The sequence below is a fragment of the Diplotaxodon limnothrissa genome, linkage group LG11 (genome assembly GCF_057381915.1).
Source record: "Diplotaxodon limnothrissa isolate DT_005_m linkage group LG11, D_limnothrissa_male_GT1.1, whole genome shotgun sequence".
NCBI classification, from domain to species: Eukaryota; Metazoa; Chordata; class Actinopteri; order Cichliformes; family Cichlidae; genus Diplotaxodon; species Diplotaxodon limnothrissa.
In genome coordinates, this window is record NC_140606.1 from 33,862,276 (window position 1) to 33,876,324 (window position 14,049).

Here is a 14,049-nt window from a genome sequence, read left to right on the forward strand (position 1 = left end):
AGAAGTGGCTGACGAGAGAAAAATCAGGGGAAGTGATTAATATGGATGATAAATGTACTTTAACAGACTAGCACAGAGCAATGTGAACATAGAATAGACACAGTTTTACAGATTAGAATATTTTGGCGCGTAACAGCAAAGCCAGATTACAGACATTTGCCAACGAAACTATGTGTAAGAAAAAGTACACTATGATAATGAAAAGTTATACACCGTCTCTCTCTCTCTCTCTCTCTCTCTACATATATATATATTTGTGTATCTTTTTTCTGTCCTTACGTGTGCATTTATGACTGTTTTGCATTGGAAAGTTTTTAAATTTGTTTTTGAGAAAACAACATCTAGCACTTGCTTGGATTAACTCGTTGCAATTCAAGGCAGTACGACTCGGCTCAACAATTTTTCAGTCGAGTTCCACCTAAGGCTGTTTTTATGCTCGCCACGTGGCTTGTGTCATGGGTGTCTCACGTATCACATAACATCCTGTGTTATGCGACACAGTTTTTATTGTGTGTTGCCCAGTCATGCACCTCTTGATTTTTTTTTAACTTGTGTCAGATCATGCCTGTTTATACCTCCATCACTGAAACTCAGGGACATACAGACACACAGAGTGAGATGTTGCAACTGTTGTGGAAAGAAAGGATGCAAAAAAAAAAAGCTTCCAGTTGTGACTTCTTCTTGTTCATATCAGCGAGTATGACATGCATTTCATTGCCTTGTACATATGGCGTGTGCAATGACAATAAAGATGAATTCTATTCTATTCTATTCTATTCTTCTATATTGTCTTAGTAGTGACACCTATTTTTTTGGTGAATACTGCAACAGCTTCTTACGTCTTAACAGCAGGTATGAATGGTTGGATCTGTGTGATGATGGCATGGCAGTGAGTAAAATATGATCACCCTATGTTTGCTGAATGATAGGTACCACAGGCCTTCAAGCTTGCAGTATTTAAACCGTTATTTACAAAGCCATCACTTGACAAAGCTGTCTTAGGTGGGTCCTCTGTAGAGGAATGATTTCAGTCGGGCTTCAGAGTTAATCACATCACAAATACAGCTTTAGTGAAGGTTATAAATGATCTTCTTATGGCCTCTGACAGAGGACTAATCACTGTTCTTGTCCTGTTAGTGCAGGTACTGGTCAATACTACTGAAAATAACATTTTGTTACAGTGATTAGAGCTTGCTGTAGGTATTATAGGTACAGCACTACTGGAGTTTGAATAATATCAATCTAATAGACTCAAATGAGTTCATGTAAATGAAGAGTACTCTTTACACTAAGGTTAATTATGGAGGTCCACAGGGTTCCATAAGACCCTGTGGACCTCCATAAATGTAGACCTTATAAATGTAGAAACTTAAAATAATCTGCAAAGCTCTCTCAAAGAGACTAGAGAAAATAACCCCCCTCTTAATTCATCCTGACCAAACTAGTTTCATAAAAGGTAGGCACTCATCAACAAATACATGTAGATTACTTAATTTGATAGACTACTCATACAGTAAAAACCTTGAAACTCCAATATTTTCTTTAGATGCAGAAAAAGCATTTGACAGAGTTAACTGGAAATTTCTATTTGCAACTTTACACAAATTTGGTTTTGGATCCTCTTTCATTAACTGGGTAAAAATATTATACAATTCCCCAACAGCTTGTGTCAAACCATATGACCAAACATCCTCCAGCTTCTGTCTCTTGAGGGGCACCAGGCAGGGATGCCCACTCTCCCCTTCACTGTTTGTCATTTTTATTGAACCACTAGCAGCAGCAATTAGACAGAATTAAGTAATTAAGGGCATAAAATGCAAGAACGTGGAACATAAAATCAGCCTTTATGCGGATGATGTGTTACTTTTTCTCCAAAACTCACAAACCAATATCTCTGGGGTGATTGAATTGATAAACTCTTTTGCAAGAATATCAGATTACTCAATTAACTGGTCAAAATCTACAGTCCTCCTGATTAATGGCTCCTTCCATAATTCTTCTACACAACTGCAATCGGGAAATATAAAATATTTAGGTATTAATGTTTCTACCAAGCTTGCAGATCTAACTAAATTAAACCATATCCCACTTTTAAAGAAAGTAGAAGGTGATCTGGCTACATGGAAATGTCTACCCATATCACTCATGGGAAGGGTTGCCGCTATAAAAATGATGGTCTTACCAAAAATAAATTATTTATTCTCAATGATCCCAACTAAACCGCCACAAGATTGGTTCAGATCTCTAGATTCATGTATGTCCAAATTCCTTTGGAAAAATAAACCCCCACGTATAAGCTTAAAAACACTACAAAAGACCAAGGATAAAGGAGGACTAGAACTGCCTAACTTTCAGCACTACTTCTTAGCCAACAGGCTTCAGTTTATCTCAGGATGGCTAAAACATACCCTCTTAGATGAACCTTGGCTAGATGTAGAACAAGCACTTTGCAATAATCTATAGATTTCAGACCTACCATTTATCAGCTCAAACATCCAACGATATGAATGCTTCAAAAGCGTCCCACCATGCTGCTCTTCTCTGACAGCATGGTGGGAGTTTCTAAAATTGACGGCGTCTTCATTAATCCCATGCAAACGTACACCTATCTGGAACAACCCTGACATATTACAAAACAATAATATGATAAACTTTCCAGGTTGGAGTGGTAAAGGAATCAAATATTTAGAACATATATTAGAAGGAACAGAATTTATTTCATTTGACAGACTAGTTACACAATATGGGATCAACAAGAAAAGATTTTTAGAATATCGACAAATTAAATCCATAGTAAAAAAAAGAAATTTAAACCGGGTCAAGTTGAACTACAAACACCACCAAGTGTGGTACAATTTCTTACTCTTAAAACCCCAAAATTACTTTCCAAAATATACAGAATGCTTTCTAAAACAGATGAATCAATATCACTTCCTATTGCAAAATGGGAAGCGGACTTATCAGTTAACTTAGACCAAAACTTCTGGTCTCAGATTTGCTTAAAAACCTTTCATCTAATTAGAAATCCCAGTCTTCAATTAATTCAATACAAAATACTACATAGAGTGCACTATACCTGTCATTGGATGTTCAAGATGGGCTTTACGTCTACCAACAACTGCTCACACTGCCAAACCAATACACCGGACAATTATATCCACGCTCTTTGGTTCTGTCCACCAGTTCAGAAGTTTTGGCGCGAGATATGTGAAGACTTATCAAAGTGTCTGAAATTTAACATTCCAACTTCCCCCTTAGTGTGTTTGTTGGGCAGCTTAGATAATGTCACTACAGAAAAGAATATAGCCCATATGATTTTCACTGCCCTATGCATAGCCAAGAAAACAGTCCTCATGAACTGGAAAAATAAAAATAATCTTAATTCTAACCAATATAGAAATTATCTATTAGATTACATTAGTCTTGATACAGCCTCTGCCACCACATCAGATCAATTGCTCTGGGCTCCTTTGATCAGCTCCATCACCTAGTGGAGGAGGGGGGGGGGGTCATAGTTTGGTCCCACCTTCGCTGTTGTGATTGGTGTAGGGGTAGGGACAGGCTTGGGGCGTCGGGGGATTCCCCAGGAGCATCTTCCTTGGAGGGCTCCTTCTCTGGGCTGGAGCCTTGGCTGGGCCTTGGGGGCTTGGGTCCTGGTTGTTGTGTCGCTGGGGTTGCAGGCGGGTGGGTGTATGGGGGCCCAGCCCTGGCGCAGGGTACCGCCAGTGCATCGAGCCATCTGGGGGGCTCTTCAACTGGTGGGGGAGGCTGTTACATCTTGCAAGAGGTCTCCTCTCTTCAGGAACTCACTCTGCAGAAGGGAGAGATATAGGAGAGGTGGAGGAAGATCTCAGCCTGGGCGTCTATTGTCTTGTGTAGTCTGGAAGATGAGTGGATGACAGGGTGGGTGCAGTTTTCTCTGTGAGCTGTCCCAGGCTCTGTGGGGCCGGGCACGGGCACGTCACTGCAACTCCCCCTGGCTTCTGCTCCGCGGCTGCTGAGTGACCCCTCATCTGGGGCTCTCCTCAGCTCTTTCTGGAATAGTGGCGCAGCTGCCCCTCTGTTGGTCTTCCTTGGTCTCTTGTGTGCTGAGGGCCTCTGGATGTCTGGAGTCTTGATCTCCTCCATACCTGCTTCAAGCCCTGGAGGACGGGGCTGTGGCTCCCCACATCCTCTAGCAGATCATTACATGAAGGAACCTTTTAAATACAAGCGCGTTCATGCTCACAGGTGTACACACGGGTGCTCACACACACAAACTACACCCTTTTTGGCTTCTACCTCAAAGCACACTGTGCGCTGTCGATCTTACGTGCTGCACAATAATGTTTAATATTTACTGTTATATTCCCATAGATCATCGTAATGATGTTGTTTATTATATTTGCTCTTTTTTTCTGCTTGTTTTCTCTTTTTTCTTTCTCAACAGGTGATCCAGGTGACCGATATATGTATTCTCTGTCTGCTTATTTTGTTGGTTTTTGGTTTTTTGCCCTTTATCACCATTCCTCTTCCCCGCTGTTTTTCTTTCCCTCTTTCTTTCTCCCCTTTCTTTTCCCCAGTCAAGTCTGTCCCATATTTAGCAGGTTAAAATAAAATAAACAATAAAATTGGTCTTAGGTCGTGTCTCTTGTTTAGTATAGGTTCAGTTTAGTGCCTGGTCTATGCCTGTTTCTTGTTTTATTGTGAAATGTTGTGCCTCATGTCAGTGTGTCTAACTTTGCTCCCCATGTCTCGTTAGCCCAAACCCTCCCCGTTGTGTCTCCCTCCTATTTTCCATTCCCTGATTACTCCCCTGTGTAAGCCCTGTGTTTTCCTCTGTTCCCTGTCGCGTCGTATCTTCAACTTGCTGTGTGTTCGTGATTTCCAGTCCTCCAGCACCTCAGTTTGCATCGAGCCCGGGAGGCAATACAAGTTCGGGACCGAGCCGGCTTCGCCGCTGCTGTATCGCAGTGGCCTCGGCTCATTCTAAGACATGTAGTGACAATATTGTCGAGGCTGAGAAATCATTAACTCAACCACAAGTTGCAACTTCACCACAAACGTTGTTGTAGCCAGCCACTCCGGCTCTTTTTCAATCACCCACTCAGCCCTTAGCTGCACCCCTTTTAGCTGCCCAGCCAGAGGCCCGTTTAGCTGCTCATTCACTCAATCATCAACTCCACCTTCACCACAACTGCCACTACAAACTGCAGCTCAGGCATCAGCTCTCCCACCAGTTCATACTTCAGTACAACATCCAGTAGCTCAGCTCCCAGTGTCCCCTGTAGCTCAGCTCCCGGTGTCACCTGTAGCGATTTAGTCCCCTAGTCAGCTGGTACTCTACACACTCACTCACCTGGTCATCTACACATTCAGCCAGGGGTCCCTATACCCTCTGGCTCTACATCAGCTCCTGCTGGAAGCTCGGATGAGTCCATCCAGCCCTCCGCGGCTCCCACCCCGCCACCTGCCTCATCCGCTGGGGTTTCTGGAGAGCCCGGCCAGCACATCCTCATCTCCGCTGGAGGGTCCGAGGGGCCGCTTCAGCCTCCTGTATCCGCTGGAATGCCTGAGGAGCCCGTCCAGTCTCTTGCCTCATCAGCTGGGGATCCGGGAGGACCCAGCCAGCACGTCCTCATGTCTGCTGACGGTTCTGGCGAGACCGTTCAGCCACCACCGGCTCCACCACCTGCAACCTACACTCCACCACCTGCGACCTCCACACCACCACCTGCAGCAGCAGCTTCATCCACGCCGCCTGCAGCAGCAGCAGCTTCATCCACGCCTGGTCCAACCTCCGCTTCAGCTTCTGCCTCGCCTGGTCCAGCTTCTGTGTCTTCGTCAGCCTCGCCAGTGACTGCCACTTCACCGCTGTCCGACCCAGCTTGGCCTGAAATACCTCGCCTTTGCCGGCCACTTTACAGGCCTTTGGTTGGACGTCTTCGCCGTTGAGGGCGGCCCCGAGACCGAGGTCGTTGCCGCCGCTGGCTTCGCGGCCGGCCTCCAGACCTGCTTTATTGCCGCCACTGCCTTCCGCGTGGCCGGCCTCCTGATGTGTCTCGTCTGCGTTGCCACCGTTGCCGTCTGCGCGGTCGGCCCCCTGAACTGTTCCCACGTCGCTGCCGCTGCCTTTCATGCGGCCGGCCCCCTGAGTACCTTGTGTTTGACTTTTGTGCTGTCAGCCTCCGGGTTGGCTTCCTGAACTTTTTGCTTAGTGGACTCATGGTTGACCCAGTGGGATTTGTTTTGAGTTATTCCGGTATCTCGGTTCTTGGGCTCCTTATGTTTTGTTTTGTTTGTGACAAGAAACGGGGAGATGGAGGACTTAAATACACAGGCAGGATGACAAAAGGATGGGGAACAGGTGGACACACAGCTGCAACTAATCAGACATAACAAGCCAAAGGGGAAGCCAAACTGAAAACGCTCAACACAGGACATGAGACAATCAAAGTAAAACAGAAAACCAGAGACATTAACAAAGACGCGGACCTGACACTGAGACATAAAGACATGACTGACTTAGGAACCGAGACAGGGGAAGACTAAGAAAAATACAAAGGAAGGAAAAACTAAAATCACTAAGCACAAAGGAAAGATAGCCAAAACCAGAAATAACAATAGCCAAAGTATATGAAATCAAGATCTGAAACATAAATACTGGGTTGCAGACCCAGTACCGTAACACTATGTTTGTGCTCTGTCTGTTTTGCATGTCTTTGTTAATTTGCTCAAGCGCCTGGTTAGTTTAGGTTCTGTGGATTCTTGCAAAGTTCTGTAATAAAGTTGCTTTGCGTTCAAACCTGCTTCTGAGTTCTGCATTTTATGTCCCAAAACCCCCAGGAAATCAAAAAGGGCCACAGTCCAACACAAAACGCGGCCTGACCGCAATTCAAACAGCAACAGCAAAACAGTTCTGGAGGCCAACTTGGTGGGCGGTGACAAAGGCAGGACCACTCAGCTGACCAACCTCGGGTAAAGCAGAGGCAAAGAAACAGTTTGGGCGGCCTGCCACGGGTCCGGCGTCGGCAGGGAAATGGTTCTGGTGGCCGACCCGGCGGTGGCGACAAAATAGCTTAAGTGGATGGCGACACAGCACAGCAGGCGATCTGGGACGTGCTGGACATGGACGTGCAGGCCATACTAGATGTGCTGGACACGGACGTGCCAGAAAACTCACAGGAAGCTTGGCAGACAGCCGGCGTGCAAGGTCAGACAAAGCAGGACAAGGTGGCGCGACGACCTCAAGGGCAGGTGTGGCAGGTCCAGGCGGCTCACAGACCCTTGGTGCGGACTGAGCGGGTCCCCCAGGCATGCTGACGTCTGGCATGGGTAGAGTGAGTCCAAATGGTACAGGGACCTCTGGCTCGGGTAGGACAGTGGTTGGGCCTGCTGGTGATGTAAAAGGTAGTGCAGATGGTAGAGCTGAGGGCGGCGTACCTGCCACAGACGATGGTGATTGTGGAGAAGGTGGTAGCGTGGCAGCTGTGAGCTGTTGAGCAAGTGTGGAGACAACTAGCAGAGGCAAAGCAGGTCCAGCCGATGTGATGACCTCTGGCTTAGATGAGGCTAACTGTAGCTGCGCAGGGCAAACAGCCGGCTCAGAATGCAGCGGCTGGGGCTGCACAGTGCAGTCAGTCTGTTCAGGCAGTGCCCGCGAAATAAGGTCCATAAATGGCTGAGTGAACTCACCTGAGCACTCAGCCGATGACGGAGAAGGCTTTATCAACCTGAATAGGTGATAAAGTGATAGGTCTTTCAGCCCAATTCTACTTTTTCTACATAATCCATCATACAAAATGTAATCAAATGGAAAAGTCCCTTTTTAAAACTTGTTTTATTAGTTTTAATCTTTTAACTTTATGCATCATGCATTCTCTGACTGGAAGAAATTTGTTTAATATTTAAACCTATTTTCTGCACATTCCAGCACATAAAATAATTTTTTTTGTGTGTGTTTACACTCACTCTTTCAAATAGATGCAAGTAAAACACAGTAGAAAATAAATAAAGTCAAAGACTAGCGGTCCTGTTGCTCTATTTTCACCTGTAAAGCAGGAGTGCGGTAGGCGGAGGTTTACCCTGGTGAAGGTGTGCCGCAGCGGTCAGTGGAAGAATCCGCGAGTTTCTCTGTGAATTTCCCATTATGTCGTAGCACACTCGGTGCTTGCTCGGAAGTTTAGGGGGTTTTTTCGCTGTAAAAAGAAGTTTTCTTCCCACGCACAACGGACGCTAATGTTTTTGTCACTTTTTATGGAATCAAACTCAAAGTAAGGTCAGTACTTCCACGCTTTAAACGCTGCACGCTCATACTCTCTCCCGTACTCGATATATTATCCATTGTTGATCTGCACACAGCTGTTGTCACGAACGTCGCACTTGTTTACGTCACTGTCATTAGACATTCTCGCAAAAAAAATCACGGTTTTAGTAACGCAGTAACGCAGCGTTCCTACGGGAAAGTAAAGGTAATCTAATTACCGTTTTTGCAATAGTAATCCCTTACTTTACTCGTTACTTGAAAAAAGTAATCGGATTACCCATCTCTGGCAACATCACAACTAATCTTGATCTAAAAAGATCAGACCAACTTTCAGAGAGGTGAGAACATGACCAGAGGGGACCACACCGTTTCTGCAAGATTGCTTTGAATGCACAGACTGGGATATGTTAGAGAAGCTGCTACAGTACACAACCTTAGTGACCAACTACATCAGAAAAAGAATTGAGGATGTCACTGTCTCCAAGACCATCATCACCTATGCAAACCATAAACCCTGGTTCTCTGCAAAGCTATGAAAATCACAGACTCTGAATTTAATTCCAACAATAGAGAAGCTTACACTACAGCCAGAGCAGACCTGTCACAGGCCATTAGAGGCAAAGTGGGAGTATGCAGAAAAGATCAATACACACTTCACAAGTTCAAAGGACAGATGGTGCATGTGGCAGGGCAAACAATCACAGGCTACAATACAACACCTCTGGCATGCAGCAGTGATCCCTCCCTGCCTGACAAACTAAAGGACTTATTTGCACATTTTGAGGCAGAGAGCCAGCAAGAAAATGCCCCCCCTCCCCCACAGACCAAGTACTCTGCCTGTCCACAGCAGATGTTAGGATAACAATTCGCAGAGCAAACCCATGAAGGGCTGCAGGACCTGACAACATATCTGGCCAGGTGCTTCGGGAGTGTGCTGACCAGCTCGCAGGCATCTTCTCGGACATCTTAAATACACCACTTAGCTCAGCTGTGGTACCTGCATGTCTCAAACCCACAAAAATCATCCCTGTGCCAAAGTCCACTGTGTCCTGCCTCAATGACTACTGGCTGGTGGCACTTACGCCCATCATCACAAAGTGCTTTGAGAGGCTGGTGTTGAGGCACATAATAACTCAGCTTCCACAGAATCTGGACCCGTTACAGTTTGCTTACTGCTCAAACTGCTCCACAAATGATGCCATCTTGTCTGCTCTTCACCTTTCTCTCTCCCATCTCGACAAAAAGGACACTTATGTCAGAATGCGGTTTATTGACTTCAGCTCAGCATTCAACACAGTCATTCCCCAGAAGCTGGTGAAGAAGTTGGACCTACTAGGAATAAACACCACTCTCTGCAATTGGATCTTTGACTTCCTAACTGACAGACCCCAGGTCTTTCTTCATAGGAAATACCACCTCCAAAGTCCTCAGAGTGAGTACAGGATCGTGGCAGGGCTGTGTGCTTGGTCCACTGCTGTTCACCCTGCTAACATGTGACTGTACTGCAGAGTACAGCTCAGCAGTCGGGACTCAGCACTCAGGAGCTGTGGGAGGCACCTTGGCAGCAGAAAATGATGGAACTCTGCAAATATGAAATAATTTTGTCTGTAATGTTTGGAAATATAATTACAAGGGTAAAGGATTACAACGTGATCATTTTAAAAAAGAATTACTATAAAGTGTTTTCCTTATAATGCTGTGACTAACTCCAGTAAACACGGACTAATGCTGTTTTGCATTCTGAGTGGGAAGCATTTGCATGACCGGCATATGGGAATCACAGTTCATATTTTAAAAAAAAGTAGAAAGGAGCAAGTGATATCACTCTGGCACATCCATCCTAGACAGACACTGAGGGCTCTCCAGCTCTCCCATATTTGCCACAAATTGACAAGTACAGCAAGGATCATGCATCTAATTCTGCTCCTGTCAGGTCAGTGTTGCTAACTGTCAAAACAGTGATCCTTTTTTACTCTTTAGCTGGGCATACCTGTGCATTTTAAAAGACAAAAACAAAATAATAAATAAATAAATAAAACTTTAATAATACTGTTTGCTTAAAGAAAGCCTAAAGGTTAGGGTTTAGGGTTTATATTTAAATGATGCTTTCTCTGTGTGGTTAATGAATGGTGAAATAATATAGGCTTTTATAACTCAACAAGTGCAAAAAAAAAAAAAGATGTTTGGTCGCCCTATCTAAAAAAGCCTGAGCTTTAAAGCTCATAAGTTGTCCTATTTTGTCCCTTTGTTTGTATATTTTTAAAATATTATTTTGAACCTTGTACTTCGTTTTGCAAATTAATTATTTATATTTCAGCTGTTTTTTCTTATTCGTAATAGTTGTTTCAATGACCTTAAATTGTTTGTTAGGCAACCCTGCTGTGCTAAACTGTTTTATACAAATGAACTCACTTTATTTTTGTCCTAGATTTCTTTTTGACTGGTACATATGCTGCTAAAATTTCAACAAATCTAACAGTGAACACTTTTAATTAAATTTTAAGTAAAATATTAACACATCATTTTTTGGTTATCAAAGACTTACTTACAGATTGCAGATCTTACAATGGCGATTGACTATTTAATTTGTGGATTATATTTATTCCACAGGCTTGTCTTTTCAATTTTCACATGGTCTCCAGCCACAGTTTGTCTTCTTTCAAACACCAAAGACCTGGTCTGAAGCCCAGAACATCTGCAGGGAGCAATGTTTTGACCTGGCCACCACTCATGACATGAGAGAGATGGAAACTCTCCTTGAAGTTGTCAAAGATAAATATGATGATGCTGTGTGGATTGGCCTTTCAAAAGGCAAGACACGCAGGTGGCGCTGGTCTCTGGCAGATGATGATTTCTACAAAGAGGGAGAAAGAAGTTATTTGTTGTGGCGCTCAATAACTGATGACAACTGTGCAGTTTTCAGCAACGGGAAACTGAATATGTATTCCTGTGAGACCAATAAATATTCGGTTTGCTTTGATGGTGAGTCTTTCTTTTACATACTGTATGACCAGTGTTGGGAAGGTTACTTTTAAAATGTATTCCGTTACAGAATACAGAATACATGCCCCAAAATGTATTCTGTAACTTATTCCGTTACGTTACTCAATGAGAGTAACGTATTCTGAATACTTTGGATTACTTAATATATTATCGTGCTTTTTACAACAACGTGAATGTACTATTGCTGTGTGATTTATTACTATTACTGAAGGTCCGCGACTCCGAACTGTAGTAAAGGGACCTCTGACTAATACGGCGGGGTCCCTGTCGGCTCATAGCCGAAAAATAGCTTTACTTTGTTGTGTGGGTCAATTTTTCTTGCGAGAGACAGAGAGAGGCGTTGAAAGACTGCTCCAACGGAACTTATTGTTTTCGGAGGAAAACACGAACACGGTGTACAGTCGAGTCTTAATAGCTTACTTACAACTGGGCTCGTCAGGCACTCTTCTTGGCCCCAGTGGTTATTATTATATTTACATGCTTCCAGCTCCCGTTTTTCCTCGACGGCAACTCGTACCTTTCCACTCGCCTTTTTCTCCCTCCTCGCGCTCACAGACACATAACGTGTATGGCAGTGCATTCTCCCTGCAACACGGACTATACTGCCCATGATGCTACATTCTTTAGAGCTATGCTTGTAGCATTCTGCCTGTTAGCTTAGCACAACAACGAAAAGGCGCTCTCTCACCCAGGAAACACACAGTCGCAGAGAGAGAGAGAGCGTCGCCCTGTAACCATGGCAACCGTAACGCTGCCGCCTGGAACGAAAGAACGTAGCTGTCAAACAAAACCCAAACAGTCCTGACCCGCGACAAAATGAAACAGGAAAGTACCGCAGTGTAATCCATTTATTTCAACAAAGTAACTGTATTCTGAATACCACCTTTTTAAACGGTAACTGTAACGGAATACAGTTACTCATATTTTGTATTCTAAATACGTAACGGCGGTACATGTATTCCGTTACTCCCCAACACTGTGTATGACACAAGCATACTAATACTCATTAGACAAATTGGATGTGTTATGTCGTGAGGCATTCATTCAGAAAGTTTATTCTGTTCATTAGTGATGTGCGGATCGATCCTAAAATATCGATTCCTTCGATACCAGTCATTTATGTTCTAGAATCGATCCAAGTTACATGGTTTATTAAAATAATCAAATTACAGCATTTACATTTATGTTAGACTACTTTTAATTAACTGCTTGTTAACACAATGTTACAGTGTCTATCAAATAGACACTGTAACATTTCGGACTCGAACATAGTCAACTTTGAACTGTTCACCACTCTTCTAACAATTCAGTTTAAATGAATTGAATTCAATTTCATTCAGCACCAGATCACACCAACAGTCATCTTGAGGTGCTTTATATTGTATGGTAAAGATCCTACTAATCTACAGAGAAAACCTAACAAACAGATGATGCCCTGTAAGCAAGAACTTTATGATGAATTGAAGGAAAAACTCTCTTTAAACAAGAGGAAACCTCCAGCAGAACCAGGTTCATGGAGGAGCCGCCCTCTACTGCAACCACATGAAGGTGAAAGAAAGGAAATAAGACAAAAGTCAATGTTTAATAATAAAATGTAAAGTGGTGTTTACAGTGACTGTATCAAGCTCATGTCAAACAAATTAGTCTTTTAGTAAATGTAATGCTACTAAAATTCTCAAATCTTGATTATCCTTCTTTGTTTTGTACTGTAATCTCTCTGAAATTTTTTAAAATTGTCTCTTTATTTTGAGAATAAAAGATGCAGATCAGTAGTTTGCCAATACATAAAAAATGTCTTACTTGGATTCTCAGGAATACTACAGCAGCAGTCCTCAACCTTTTTTGCACCACGGACCGGTTTATGTCTGACAATATTTAAAAAACTGTAAATTTTGTGGAAATGAAAATTCAGTGAAGCTAATTTTACTTTACTTTGCAGCAACAAAACAAGGTGCAGATCAATACATCCTTAACACACAACGCATGGTTTGGACTGCTGCTCGGGATTTCTGCAGAGCACACTACACAGACCTGACCAGTCTAAGGAATGATGCTGAGTACCAGATAGTCCAGCAAGTAGCCAATGGCAGTGAAGTGTATGTTGGCCTTTTCAGAGACCCCTGGGAGTGGTCAGACCAGACTGACTCCTCATTTAGATACTGGAACCCAGACATGCTTGTCCGGACTGATAGCACTCAAACCTGTGTTGCTATGTTGAAGGTAAACTCTGGTAAATGGGGAGACAGGGCATGCACAGAAACACATCCATTCGTTTGTAACTGCAGTGAGTAAAACTCTTTACTAACACATTTAGTTTTACTTTTTTTTTTTCAAATAGCAAAAACTATTGTTATCTTCATTTTTCTCAGTGACAGAAATGTGTAAAATGAAGGAGAGTGTTGCAAATACGATTCAGACTAACTCTGTTCACATCTGTTTATAGTAGTCAAAAAACTGAGTTTCATTAAACTGAGGATCAGCCCACAGGACTCAATGCTGGATCTAAGTAATCCTTCGGTGCAAGCAGACATCCTGGAGCAAGTAAGTGATGCAGATCTTTGTTAATGATGAGCAGTTAAATTTGAGTATATTATATATATATATATGTTAATTTAGATTGTGACATGAAATAAGTATTTAATCACATTAGGACCTTCATGGTTTTGCAATGGTAAATGGAAACATGGGTATTTTCTGTCTAATAGATGAGCCAGAAGCTACGGAGTTATAACAAGACTGCTGGTTTCCATCTAAAGTGGAGAAAACAATCTGATGGAAGAGTTTTTACCAAGGAGCCTTGA

The 14,049-nt window shown here is 43.2% G+C and overlaps 1 protein-coding gene across 1 annotated transcript; it reads left to right on the forward strand.

Annotated features, from left to right (window-relative positions):
- Positions 1–9,505: 9,505 nt before the first annotated feature.
- On the forward strand, positions 9,506–14,049 carry LOC146623319 (lymphocyte antigen 75-like). Its single transcript, XM_085364943.1, has 5 exons — positions 9,506–9,677; positions 10,856–11,227; positions 13,188–13,532; positions 13,692–13,789; positions 13,954–14,049. Exons 1-5 carry the CDS (start codon positions 9,506–9,508, stop codon positions 14,047–14,049), a joined length of 1,083 nt encoding a protein of 360 aa, XP_085221069.1.

Bases quoted from the DNA above. Each gene is read 5' to 3' on its own strand.
- LOC146623319 (XM_085364943.1), top strand. From the start codon at position 9,506: ATGCGGTTTATTGACTTCAGCTCAGCATTCAACACAGTCATTCCCCAG. The intron at 11,228-13,187 runs GTGAGTCTTTCT...TTTACTTTGCAG, and splicing joins ATATTCGGTTTGCTTTGATG to CAACAAAACAAGGTGCAGAT. The intron at 13,790-13,953 runs GTAAGTGATGCA...TCTGTCTAATAG, and splicing joins AAGCAGACATCCTGGAGCAA to ATGAGCCAGAAGCTACGGAG.